Raw genomic sequence first — 13,081 nt, 5'->3', positions numbered from 1 at the left:
CGTGGCTAAATAGCAGCGACCAGTCACCGAAGCTAACACGAGTAAACAACTAAGTTAGCTTGTGAGATAGCTAGCAACACCCGGTAGGACTACTTTTAAAATGGGCTTTCATTTGAATTCTCACTTTTAATTTGGAATCTGAACGTTTGGCGATGTAGTTGACATGACTACGGCAATGATAATATGTTTAGAGTTACTTTTTTATTGAAAAGTGACAGATATAATTTTAGCAAGTTCGATAAGTGTTTAGCATACGCTAGCTGTGATACCAACCTAACTTTCTGTCTGTGTCAAAGAATAGAGGCAGGTTAAAGAGCTAAGTAGACGAGAAAAATTTGGTCATTTATTTGCTGATTGCCTCTTTTGTCTCTAGAAATGGCGTCGTTACCGGCGACAGAACCAGCAGTATGCCCGGTTGCAGGACCAGCAACTGAGTCCATAGTGCCCGCTTGCATGTTTGCACCGGCCCAGGGATGTGGCGAGGACCCAACCGGTGGAGACGGCTTTGAAGACGGCGAGGGTACTTACGGCGAGTCCGCGGATCATTTAAACCTTAGCAGCAAGGTGGGCCTCACTGAAAATTACACATAGTAACTAAAAGTTATAAGATATCCCACTCTTGGCGCTCTGATTCTGCAAACGACTGTTGAACAGTAGCATTGCAAAATGCCAGATGCATGTAAAATGCGGATAGTAGTTTTTTGCTGGCTGTGCAAAACTCCAAAGAGATTGACACGTATATATGCATGCATGTGGGACGACGTCCAGCTGGCAGGCTATCAATCCAAGGGGTATATTTATTGCACTTTGCAGGAGCAGACAAGGACATGAGATTCCATTGACAAATACTTAACATATGTTTCGACTGATATGCAAAGCACACTGCCCCAAAATAAAAGCTAATACTTCCAATTAACTTGTCAGTGTCTTTTTACTTCGTTTTCTTTTTACTGTAGATGGTCCTTGTGAGTCCCACTGGGGAGCAGTATGATTCATTACTGAAGCGCCTGCGGGAGCAGATAGATGAGGGCTGTGGAGAGACAATCTATGTGGTTGGGATGGGCTCAGGTAAGAGTGACTAACTAAAGAGTAATCTTCATAAACAGATATCTTTGTATGAGTACATAACAATGGCAAGGAGCAAGGTACTCTGTGTCAGAAGTGCTTTGGAGTGGTATAAATCAATCACAGGCTCCATTCAGTGTATGCTTAGAGCAAAAGTGGAGGGATGAGATGGCCTCATAACTGTAAAATCTTTTGTCTAGATTAAGCTTCATGTTTTTTAGTGGTCAGGTGTATATAAAAAAGCCTGTAAATATCAGTATGATTTTAATGGTTAATGCTGAGGGAGCTAAGAAGTCACATACCTTGTATGTGAAAACATACCTGGACAATACTTCTGACTCAGTCCATGTGTAATTTCTCCACAAACTGTAAACAGTAACTAACGGATAGAAGAAGTAGTATTGGCAAAGATGAACACACAAATAAATATGTGGTACAGTGACTGCGTTATTGGTCCAAATTCTTCAAAAGACAGTTGCTGGTTTCTAGAACCTATTCTGAAATTCTTGGAGCATAATTATGCCATGTGCTGTATGTCTAGAGCAATAATCGATCTAATGTTTAACTGTAGGTATTGTTTCACTTCCCTACCCCCTACTGACTCAGATACCTTCAAAGATTCAGCAGTAAATAATGTTGTCCTTAAACAACCCCTCCTATGTGATCACCTCTGAGCAGACCTCTACTGATAGTCAACTGACCTCTAGACTCTCAGGAAGCTTACCTGAGGTGTAAGCCCCCCACAGTCCCAAGAAGTACAATATTCACAGGTTTTCTAGTGACGGTAATTAAATATGAATCTTATTGGAGAACATAAAACAGAGTATTACATCAACACAAACTGTTGATATTTATTTTATCATAGAAAAAAAGCTGGAAAGTTGCACATTAGTTAACAACTTGACAAGTCAGATCCTCCATGTAAAGGTCCCAGATTCAGATAAAAAGGCTTCATGACATCTACATCTTGCATCTAAAAAACCTTTAAAGGAGGCTCATGATAGAACACATGTATACTAAATCACACAGGCCCAAACAAAAGCCAATAGACAGCCAAAACTACATTCTGTACAATAGTTCTTATTTGATTCAACAGTAAAAAGAGAAGAAAAAAAGAAAAATAAATCACTGATGGTCTGAAAATTTAGGTTTGATAGCATCTTGAAAAACATTACCCACTGACGTGATGAGGGAGATGGGTGAGTCTGAGGTTAAGAATATGCCTTGGTGATGCTCTAAGAGAGACAACAGTTGTTTATGTTTTCATTAGGTGTTGCTAAACTTCCCATTGGGAAGCCAGGTCCTTAATAATTTCAGTAGTCTGGTGTTCAATTTATATTTCCAATAGATGGCACCAAAATCTTTTTTAAAAATGTACCCAATGCAAAGGAAAACTAAGGGGATGTTCCATGAGACGTTTGGGATGATTGGATACTGTTGACTGCAGCTCAAATATAAAATGAAATTGACTTAATACAGGTAAAAAAGGACATCCCTTGGGATCTTTGTGGCTGGTGAATACAGTCTTTTTGGTACATTTAGGAGCTGTGTGCCCTCCCAGACATCTGACCCTGATTGTGTGCTGCTCACTTTCATTCTGAAACCTCCACTACACACCAGTACCAGAGCTTTTGTCAGCCCCCAGAGTTATTTCTGCCTGTTGCAGCAACATGTGTGACCTGTGTGGCCTGTTACTAGGTCAAAGTGCATTCTGTGAAAAGGGTATCAGTTTTCCTTACTCAGCACTAGACCAGACTGTTACTAGTTTATGTCTGTATGTTTGTCTGGCAGGAGGTGCAGTTTGCTGACCGGCCTACTGACCCAACCAGTTGTTTCTGTTAGCTCTGACTTGCGCCTAAACCTTTGTGGCAAGTCTAGGAGAGAGTATTTTGTCTGTTTGGTGTTTGTATTGAAAGATAGCAGTGAGTTACTTGCAGTGAAGTAATGAAACAAATGGCAAGTGCTGACCCAATATCAGTTTCCCTTGGAAACATATTGCAGTGTGTTTAAACATTCACATTTACATAAGAGATACATATCTCTGTGTATCTATGAAAAGTAGAACTGAAATCCTGCATTTCTGCAATCCTTGGCACCACTTGAAATAAATTAGCCTGATATTAGGCAGGAGGTGTGTAAGATTACAGCACTCTCTGTCTTTGTTACTCTACAGTAAGTCATCATCTCCCCTCCTCTCTGTTTAGATGGAGGTGACTATGGTTTGAATGAAAAAGACATGGAAGCGTCAGTGGCCACTGTGAGGTCCCTGTGTGAGCAGATTGAGGCTGACCTGATCCTTCTTAGGGAGAGGACAGACAGCGGTGGCAAGCTTCGAGACTACCTCATCCGCAGGCGTGTGGGGGAGCAGGATTTCCTGGAAGTCAGGTAACATTAAGAGAACAGCCAGTTATTTACTGTTGAGGTGCTCGTGAGCTTTCTCTTGTGATGCACCATAACATTTCAAATGCGTCAGCCAAAGCCTAAATCAGAACGTCTTCATAGCTCTATTAATGTATTTCAGTTGTCTGCACTTTTTCATTTTACCATCATTCAGAAAGTCACTTATTCTCATTCACTATGATGTACCTCATCTTCCCTCCAGGGTGGCAGTGGTGGGGAATGTGGACGCAGGGAAGAGCACTCTGCTGGGGGTATTGACCCATGGAGAGCTGGACAATGGCAGAGGCTTTGCTCGCCAGAAGCTTTTCAGACACAAACATGAGATGGAGAGCGGTAGGACCAGCAGTGTGGGCAATGACATCCTGGGTTTTGACCAGGAGGGGCAGGTAAGCTTTAGTTTTTAAACTAAAATACTGTGTGAGATAACTTCATCGCCATCTAACTCCTTATGTTCTTTTAGGTTGTGAACAAGCCAGACAGCCATGGTGGCGGTCTAGACTGGACCAAGATCTGTGAGAAATCATCAAAAGTCATCACCTTCATTGACCTGGCTGGCCACGAAAAGTACCTCAAGACCACTGTATTTGGCATGACGGGGCACCTGCCTGACTTCTGCATGCTCATGGTGAGAGAAGGGAGGGACTTGATTGTACCAGTCCTTTTGAAGTTCAGGCTAACTTAGGGGAAATTATTCGCTTCTTGTTTCCCATCTGCTTTGTCACAGGTTGGCAGTAACGCTGGCATCGTTGGCATGACCAAAGAGCATCTGGGTCTGGCACTTGCCCTCAATGTGCCGGTGTTTGTCGTGGTTACAAAGATAGACATGTGTCCAGCCAATATCCTGCAAGGTAAACAGTACATTAGTTTCACTCCTTAAACCTTGACCTTAAACTTGTTGTGATATCCCAGTAGAGATGGTATTACACCAGAACTTTATATCCTGTGACCAGCACTTAGTATTTCCCCCTTAGAAAGAGATGAATTACTGTTTAAATTCCCATCATTAAGATTTAAAACGCATTATGTCACATACAGTTTTTGTGCTGTAGAGTGGGGATACTGAACACTCACTCACTGTAAAAGTCTCTGAAGGAAGGTTAGTGATTCTACCCACAAACAGTTTTTGTAAACCAAAGGAAAAGTAGGTTTTTCCTCAACCCAGAATACAGAAGAGGTGAAAATGATAACACTAGTGGGCACAGATTAGCTTATGATAAGACTTCTACTCAGTGCAGCCCCTTTTTTTTAAGGAAGCATGTTGTTGTACCTTATATCTGCATCCTTTTAACAAGCATAATGTTTACATTGTCATACATTGTATCACATTTTATTTGGGTTGAAAAATACTTGTGTTAAATTATCCAATGAACTTGTTTTATTCTGTGTTTCTGCAGAGACGCTTAAATTATTACAGAGGTTATTAAAGTCACCAGGCTGCAGGAAAATCCCTGTGTTGGTCCAGAACAAGGACGACGTCATCATTACAGCATGCAACTTCAGCTCAGAGAGGTAAAAACGCTGTCTGAAAAAAACTGAGCAGTTAGGAATGGAGCTCAGACATTAGAGAAAATTACACTATTTTCCTACGAGTATTAACAAATACTTCCCTTCAAGTTCTGGCCACAACTATTCTGAAGTGCATTGCATTTAATTGTTGCTATTTTTATATATCCCTTTATTTGATTATTAAAAAAAAAAAAGATTACCAAAAGAGTCTAAGCAGAGTGTGAGTTGATAAATCTCAGGTATTGTGATTTGGTAAAACAATAACATTTCCTGAGGCTTACGCTTGTATTCTAGGCACATTAGATACAACTTGAATATATTTCCTTTTAAAGCTCACATTTAGTTACAATTTTTAGCACAAACTTGCAAATTTGTCCACGTATCCAAGAACTTGTTTGGTATTCCTCATAGACAATTTCTAAACACAAAAGTTAGATGCCAGGGTTTTTGAAGCTGGGAAAGCTTAAATGTTTTGAATTTCTTTAAAGGTGCAGAGCAGATGCTTGCAGACACTTTGGTTTCAGGTTGATGTTTTGTGTTTTAAGTCTCGTACTTACTATCATACTGTAATAGAAAGTCACTTTTACTTCTCATTCCTCTCTGCAGGATGTGTCCAATCTTTCAGATCTCCAACGTGACAGGGGAGAACATGGACCTGCTGAAGATGTTCCTCAACCTCCTCTCCTCCAGGACAAACTTCAACAACGATGAGCCTGCTGAGTTCCAAATAGATGACACATACTCAGTACCGGTATGAAAACAAACTCACACAGGGCTACACATGTGGATTTCTTCCCCTCTAGCTGATTCAGTCCTTTCTTTTCTGTTCCCCTTGTCTTCTTCATCGCATTAAAGTGTTTACCAACAGTTGTCCAGATGTTATAGTCAGGTCCTGAAGGGAGGCAACTGCAGAGTCTCAGCAAGTCAAACAGATACAAAAACCAATGTGTGCCTCAGCAGCAGTGTTTCATGTGAAAATGTATTCGAGCAAAACATTGAGCTGAATGTGTACTGTCACAGTCAGAGGTCTCTCTGAAAAGATACATCAACAGCAGAGCTGAATGTAAAGTGAGCATCATTGGTACTCTACTACTACTCATTAAAGGTTTCCTGTTTTTCCCCATGAAAACAAATTTCTCCAGGGCAGCAGCAGGATATCAGTGTTTGCATAATCCTGGCTACACTAATCTAAAATCAAAACTTCAAAAGCCAGAGCACACTTTCTTCATTCAGAGAAAAGCTAAAGCCTCTATCTGTAGCATCTTTAGGTTTGATGTTTTTTAAAATACACAAGGTGTTAGAAAGAGTTTCACATTGGGCTGGATCACATTTGAATAGTTTAGAATATGCTTGTTTTCTTGTTAGGATGATCATTGTTTTGGCAATAAAAAAAAGATTCTTCTATTTATTTGCACATTTTGTAATGCTTCCTCTAGATTTTTTCAAACAGAATTTTGCATAAAGAGTTGTTTTGGATGACGGATGTTTGGTTATTTAGCAAACTTAAATGAAAAATGTGATTTAATTTTTTTATGGTTCAGTGGCTTGAACTCATCCAAAAAACTGCAGCACCACTGTAAACTTGATTAGCTGTTGGCAGTGGTGAAGTAGTTTTCTGCCAGATACATCAGGTTCAAATGCTACATGACATAAAAAGGAACAGTGGCTGTTGACATGGTTGTAAAATAAGCAGATGAAGTGTTTCTCACTGAACTTTGAAATACAAACGTGAAAGTGCTTAACAGTTTCTTAGTCTGACTTGTCTAGACCCTCAAGTTTTAAATTGAAAAGTGTACTGATGTGTCATGAAGAAAATAAGTTATTTAAAGAGGGGGTATTGTTTTTTTTTTTAAATAAATTTATCAACATGCAGTGGGTTGACATTTTGCACATGTTTTCTTTGGACATCCAGCATTGTTATTTTGTATTCATGATTTGAATATGAGAAAGCATAATACCCACTCTTCAATGGTTTCAGATAACTTTCTTAGTACAAAGTTGCTTTGAATTTTAATGGTTTGTTTTGCTGAGTTTTCAATATTGTCTTCAAATAACTTTTACATTTTTTCTCTTTGAGTGTTTCTTCTGAAAACTACAATTAATAACCTTTTGTCTTGTGTGAAGTACTTCAAAATCCCCTGTTGCTGACCATGCTTTCAATAACCTGCTTCACCTAGTATTGCTTTTCTTAAAGTAAGTGTAAAATCTTTGTCTCTTGACAGGGCGTTGGAACAGTAGTATCTGGAACTACGTTACGTGGAATGATTAGACTTAACGACACGCTGCTCTTAGGCCCTGACCCGCTAGGCACCTTCATCCCCATCGCTGTCAAATCCATCCATCGCAAGAGAATGCCTGTCAGAGAGGTCCGTGGTGGACAGACGGCGTCCTTTGCTCTCAAAAAGGTATTTGAGAAACCAATTAAAGTCTGAATTAGTGTTGTTTTCAACCACACAAAGACAATTAAAGGAGTTTCTGAAATCCCTCGAAGTGATTAATTCTTCTGAAACATTTTGGATGTGATGTGCATATGAAGAAAGGCCCAACTTTCAACTTTTATAATTATGTTAATCCTCAAGTGTGGGAGCAGGCAGGGTTCTGTCTGTGGTTCTGGTAAAGCATCCTTCAAAAACCAGAGCCCCTCAGTAATTTATTTTTTTATTTTTCCCCAAACAATCTGTCTTAGGTCAAACGTTCATCTATAAGGAAAGGAATGGTGATGGTTTCCCCAAAGTTGATGCCACAAGCCACCTGGGAATTTGAGGCTGAGATTTTGGTTCTTCACCATCCCACAACGATATCTCCAAGATACCAGGCCATGGGTAAGAGTCATCTGGGTCAAAGACTTTGATGTGCACTAGTTTATTTTTGTCCCATTCTTGCCTTTTTGTTACGTCCTTAAAGCGGGTTTATCTGATTTGTTTCCATTTTACCAGTGCACTGTGGCAGCATTCGGCAGACAGCCACCATCCTGACCATGAACAGAGACTGTTTACGGACAGGAGACAAGGCCTTAGTTCACTTTCGCTTCATCAAGACTCCTGAGTACCTGCACTGTGACCAGAAACTGGTGTTCAGGGAAGGACGCACAAAAGCTGTGGGCACTGTCACTAAGGTAATGTAGTGTTGAAACTCCTGTCTTTGAATGTGTGTTCAGAATAGCAGCACTGAGGCTGATTCTTGCTTTGCCTTTCTATTTCAGCTCCTCCAATCAGTGAACACGCAGGCAGCTAAGGCACAACAGGCTAAGATGCAGGCCAGTAAGAAGACTTTTAAAGATGGCACAGCAGCCAGCGAGGAGGCTGGATCATCAGCACGGCCGCCGAGTCCAAACACAGCACAGCTACCAGTGAGTTAATCCATATGTGCCACAACCTTTTAAAGCATGCAGTCCGTTTCTGAGATGAAAAACTGTTTTTGTGCTGGCTTTCATTTCATTTTAAAATATTATTTATAAAGCTTTGCAATCTTTTGATTTTTAAGTGATAAAATCATGACAGTGCACACTACTAACTATGTGTTAAAGATAGTGCCACTGATTTCTAGAGAAAGAAACAAATCTCCATGAATTAGATAAACTTATAGTGGCAATATTTTTGTCCCTTTTTTCTTTCATACTTCATATCATATAAAAAAGGCTAGACTACATGCAGAGGTATTTTATAATGCAGCTAAAATTGAGCTCATTTTTTTTTGCAGCACACTCAGTAGTTTGTTTTTTGTTCATGCCCTCCTGGATGCCTTTTATAAGCTACTTGTTTCCTTTTATTTCTGGTCTTGACTGTCTAGCTGCTTAATAATCTTTTTTTTCCTCACACCCCTCAATGATGTTTATTTTTCTCCCTCCTATATTAATTCTTTTTGTTCTCAAATCACCTGTCATATGCCTTCTTACCCTGCCCATTAAATCCTCCTTTCATCCCCATGTATGGATACACCTGTCGTCCCACATCCTTCTTTTTCATTTGCTCGCATCCTCATTTCCATCCCCTCCTCTCTGCCCTTACTCACCCTTCACGCTCTTTCCTTCAACTTTAACGCTTTACTTTTTTCTGCTCCCCTCTCTTTTTCTCTTGTGCTTCCCCTCTCTCCCTCTCTTACTGTCTTGGCACGCTGCGTCAGACAGTGGCAGAGGAGGAAGCTCTGTGCAAAGAAGGCAACAAAGAGAACAAGGTAAAGAAGTTTCTGCAGCCTGCAGGAGTCATGACGAGGTCCCTGTCTTCTTAAGCTTTTGAGTTTTTTTTTTCTGTTGTTGGTTTCTTCCCTTTCTAAACTTTGGAAACAATGTTTTCTGAGCATGCTTACTCCTTTCACGTATAGTCACAGTTCTGCAGAGTGGCACACGGAAAGAGCTGCAGCTAAAACACAGTCCTTTACTACTGCCCTTTGAGAAGCTTCACTTTTAGCTATTAAGAGTTTAATTGCTAAAGTGGCTTCTGAACTGGACCCCAGTGGGTTTGAGTTAGAAACTGTTGACGTACTTTTCTGTAAAAGAGAAAAACGGAAAGCTCTGCTTTCCAAGTTTAAAAATGTGTACATAATTTAGAGTTCACCCTGGTCCAGGAAATTAAAAATTTATATGTTTTTTTTTTTTTTTTGAGTATGCACTCAAAAAGTGCTGCAATTAAGTATAACGAGAAGATCAAGTGCTTCATCAAGGCTGCATTTGAAGGATTTTCTGCAGTGTATTCCTGGAGAGGTTGGCAACCCAGCCCGAAATGATGACACCTACTGTTGGTTTGTAGGCCTGCACAGTTAAATCTGTTTTTTTACTGTTCATTAAGAAGATTAGACTTTGCATTAACAATTTTAAGTGCAGCGTTGATCCTCTTAACTCACATCCTCCGACATGACATTGATCTCTGTCCCGTTAGCACAAGGCCAGAGTGTTCCAACACCTGTGAAACAGATTACAGTGAACTATAACTCAGGGTATCATAACTAAAAAACTATAGAAGGATCTTTGGAAGGAAGGACAACAAAGAGGAATTCTGAGACTGTGTGTAGTTTACAGTCTGCTCTCCCTCCATCACTCCGAGCAAAATACTCAGGCTTAACAGAAAAGTCAAGAGATTTATGTGACAGTGTAGGTCAACTCAGGGTTCACTGGATTGATGGTTTGAGTTTTAGATATTTAAGAGTTAGTCCTGGTAGTTATTAAACTTTAATTTTATATAACAATGACCCCCAGGAAAATCAAAGTGCTTCATCACAGAGGAGATCTGCATATTTAATGAATGACAGAGTTGTAAAGGGCTCTCTCCCACCTCTTAACATCTCCTAGAGGAAACCCTGAGCTGTTGTGATTTACTGTTTTCATTTGATTCTTTCCCTAATTTAGAAAAACTTTAACTAAGTCTTTACCCTCTTAACCTCTCCAAGTGTGAAGCCCAAATTAATAATGCATTTTGTCTCTGAAATGCACCAACAGTTCGAAGTTCCCGTGTTCAGTAAGCTTCAAACCACGGTTTATGTAACCACCAACTCACTGTGGTGTTTCTGTCTGTCTGCAGCTTAAGTCTGGAGGCGGGGGACGCAGGAGAGGTGGTCAGAGACATCGAGGGAAAGGCCTGAACGCTGCGACAATCTCAACAGCCGTTCCTGCGGGAACAGCAGGCACAGCCTAAAAACACAAACCTGTCTTTTCTCCTCATCTCGTTTTTTTTTTTTTTTTTTTTCCCTTCTCAGGGAGGGAAAGTGACTGCATCAGCCTTCTAGTGAGAGAACACAAAGACTGATGCACATTTCACAGTATAATGACACTCAAATGTTCCATCTGGAAGCTTTATCATTGAAGTTAGGTTTTAATTGAGTTTTCTACAATCTGGAGATAGCATAAAGGCCTTTTCTTTTCATTTTTAATTCTTGAACCCATCTTGTTTTTGGTTCATCAGAGCTTCTTTGAAAGCATTAAGAGCGTGTCTAGCCTGCATTGGCTGTCACTTTCTCTCCCTCTGCAATCTTCTTTTCTCCTCTCCTTCTCTCCGTCTTCATTCTTTTGTTCTCTCAGACATAACTTTCCTGTTTACTTGTGCCACATCATTCGCTCCAAGAAATCAGCTGCATTCTGTAGTGAAAGTTGACCAGGATTTTATTTTACAATGATACTCATCATTTAGATTGGCAGTTTGAATACACATGGGGATTGGTTGGAGTGAAAGGGAAATACATTATGTTGGTTTATCTTACCCCTCTGTTTGATGATGTCTTCATCCACCTTAAAATAATACTTTTGCTAAGATTCATGTTACTGGGGTTTTTGGATTTTGATACTACAGTAAAAAAAAAGATACAATTTGTGTTGATTCAACATTTAAAACTATGATAACATCAAGTTAAAAAAATCATTTCAATACTCTACAGTAAGATTATCATCAGGACATAAAGTATACAAGCAAAGGCAGTGATATAATTGCTGTAAAAACAATTAACTAAGCCAGGCAGCAAGCACAAAGTGATGAATCAGAGACTTTGAAAAGCAAACATCTATTTTTTCACAGCAGTGTCGACAAAGCAGCTGAAGCATCCTGCCTGCTGCGTGTTGTCTCGACAGCCACCATGCAGCCGAAAGTTTTTCCTCCCAGGATGGCAAATACTGACACATTGTCACAAGCCTCATATCAACCAAGGCTGCACAAGTTGCTTTTTTTATTCCAGCATCTTACTGGTTTTTAAAATGTTGGTGTCATGACAGCCTGCTGTAACGGAGCTAGGGTTCAGTGGCTTTTATTCACAGAAAAGTTATTTTTCTATCCAAGACTTGTGGCCGTGATAACACCCCATTCATCTCAACAAATGTTGAGGGCACAGTCATTTTGCTTTCAAACTCAGCAAGCCCAAAAAAAAGGGAGCCAAGAGAGGTTACTTTTCCTTTCAGCCAGAGGAGAAGAGATCCAAAATATCTTAGAATTATATTTCTAACCACAAGGTCTTATCAGGTCAACTAAATAACTACAGCCATGAGCACAAGCTCCTGTTTTTATTGTTAAAACATCAATAATTCAGAACCTCGCACAAACTGATCCGTTTTTACTGCTTTTATAAAAAAAATGAAGTTCAGCAGTGTCTCAAAACTTGAATGTCTAATGCCAAGAAGAACATATTTGATTAAAAAAGAAAGTTTTGTACTCCTTTTAAATCAGACTGGGGCTGTGCAGAAAACATAAACCTTTAATACATGACCTCCAGAGTAAAATAAAAATGTGTAAGGCACACAATGATTTTTATGTTCATTTAAGAAGAGACACAATCTTTTATGTTTTATTAGTTTAAAAAAGCAAGCCAGCCAGGTAAACTGTGAGGAGGGCATGTTTGGCCCCTTAGTTAAAAAAAAAAAAAGTTTATTTAATTTTGTTACCTCTCAGATTGTAAAATCAAAGTGAAGTTGTTGATCACATTAAGTAAAGTTTGTAATTCAACTGTGGTTTACAACCTGTTTCCTAACCTTCAGTTGTTTAGTGGTTCCATCCCTGGTTTATGTTGGGAAGTCAATCTTTTTGGTTTTAACTTTGAGGTCTTTATCTTCCCGTCATACACAACACCATTATTGGATTTCAATAAATTCACTTTTTCCAGGGGTAACTCCATTTTCAAATAAATGAAACAACAGATGTGCTGGAGAGCAAGAAAGTTAATTTTCTTTATAGTTTTTCCTTAAAAAGATCTCACAGGTTCATATTTTGGAAGAGACACGTATTTGTGTTTATGTTTGTACTTAAGCCGTTCAGAAGAACTGAGGATGAAAAAGATGCCATTTAACTTAAATGCTGCCACTTTGTGTTGTAAATCCTTTCAAATAAAGATGTTTTAAACTATGATTTGGGTAATTTATTCTTCTATCAAAATGACCCAGCTTATGTTATTATGCTGACATTTTGATTCTGTCAGGATTTATTTGACTGGAGGCCCTTCAGCTTCTCTGACAGTTTGATGAATGCCTCCAATATCAGCCTCCATTACCACACTTGTGTCCTAGATTACTTTTAAATGCCATTTTATCCACATTACAGGTTCACATATTGTCTGATCTGAAGCAACAACCTCTGTTCAAAAAATATGAAGTCTTTGAGGAAGTGCCATTTTTTAAGAGTCTAGAGTTGCATAAAATAAA

At 39.4% G+C, this 13,081-nt stretch overlaps 1 protein-coding gene across 2 annotated transcripts; it reads left to right on the top strand.

Annotated features, from left to right (window-relative positions):
- Positions 1–12,774, top strand: gtpbp1l (GTP binding protein 1, like). 2 transcript variants are annotated; one of them, XM_074695711.1, is made up of 15 exons: positions 1–83; positions 374–564; positions 957–1,068; positions 3,270–3,450; positions 3,668–3,851; positions 3,926–4,090; positions 4,190–4,313; positions 4,860–4,974; positions 5,578–5,722; positions 7,194–7,376; positions 7,658–7,793; positions 7,908–8,086; positions 8,174–8,320; positions 9,094–9,144; positions 10,485–12,774. In XM_074695711.1, exons 2-15 carry the CDS (start codon positions 376–378, stop codon positions 10,596–10,598), a joined length of 2,025 nt encoding a protein of 674 aa, XP_074551812.1. In that variant the 5' UTR covers positions 1–83; positions 374–375; the 3' UTR covers positions 10,599–12,774. The 2 variants fall into 2 exon arrangements, with proteins under 2 accessions (XP_074551812.1, XP_074551822.1); XM_074695721.1 differs by lacking the exon at positions 9,094–9,144 and having other exon boundaries at positions 10,485–12,771.
- The last annotated feature ends 307 nt before the right edge of the window (positions 12,775–13,081 follow it).

The sequence above is a fragment of the Halichoeres trimaculatus genome, unplaced genomic scaffold (assembly GCF_033239565.1).
Source record: "Halichoeres trimaculatus isolate MK-OKI-2021-1 unplaced genomic scaffold, fHalTri1.1 fHalTri1_scaffold_2, whole genome shotgun sequence".
Lineage (NCBI taxonomy): Eukaryota > Metazoa > Chordata > Actinopteri > Labriformes > Labridae > Halichoeres > Halichoeres trimaculatus.
Note: the sequence above shows the minus strand (reverse complement) of the source record. Positions and strands in the feature narration are given on the sequence as shown.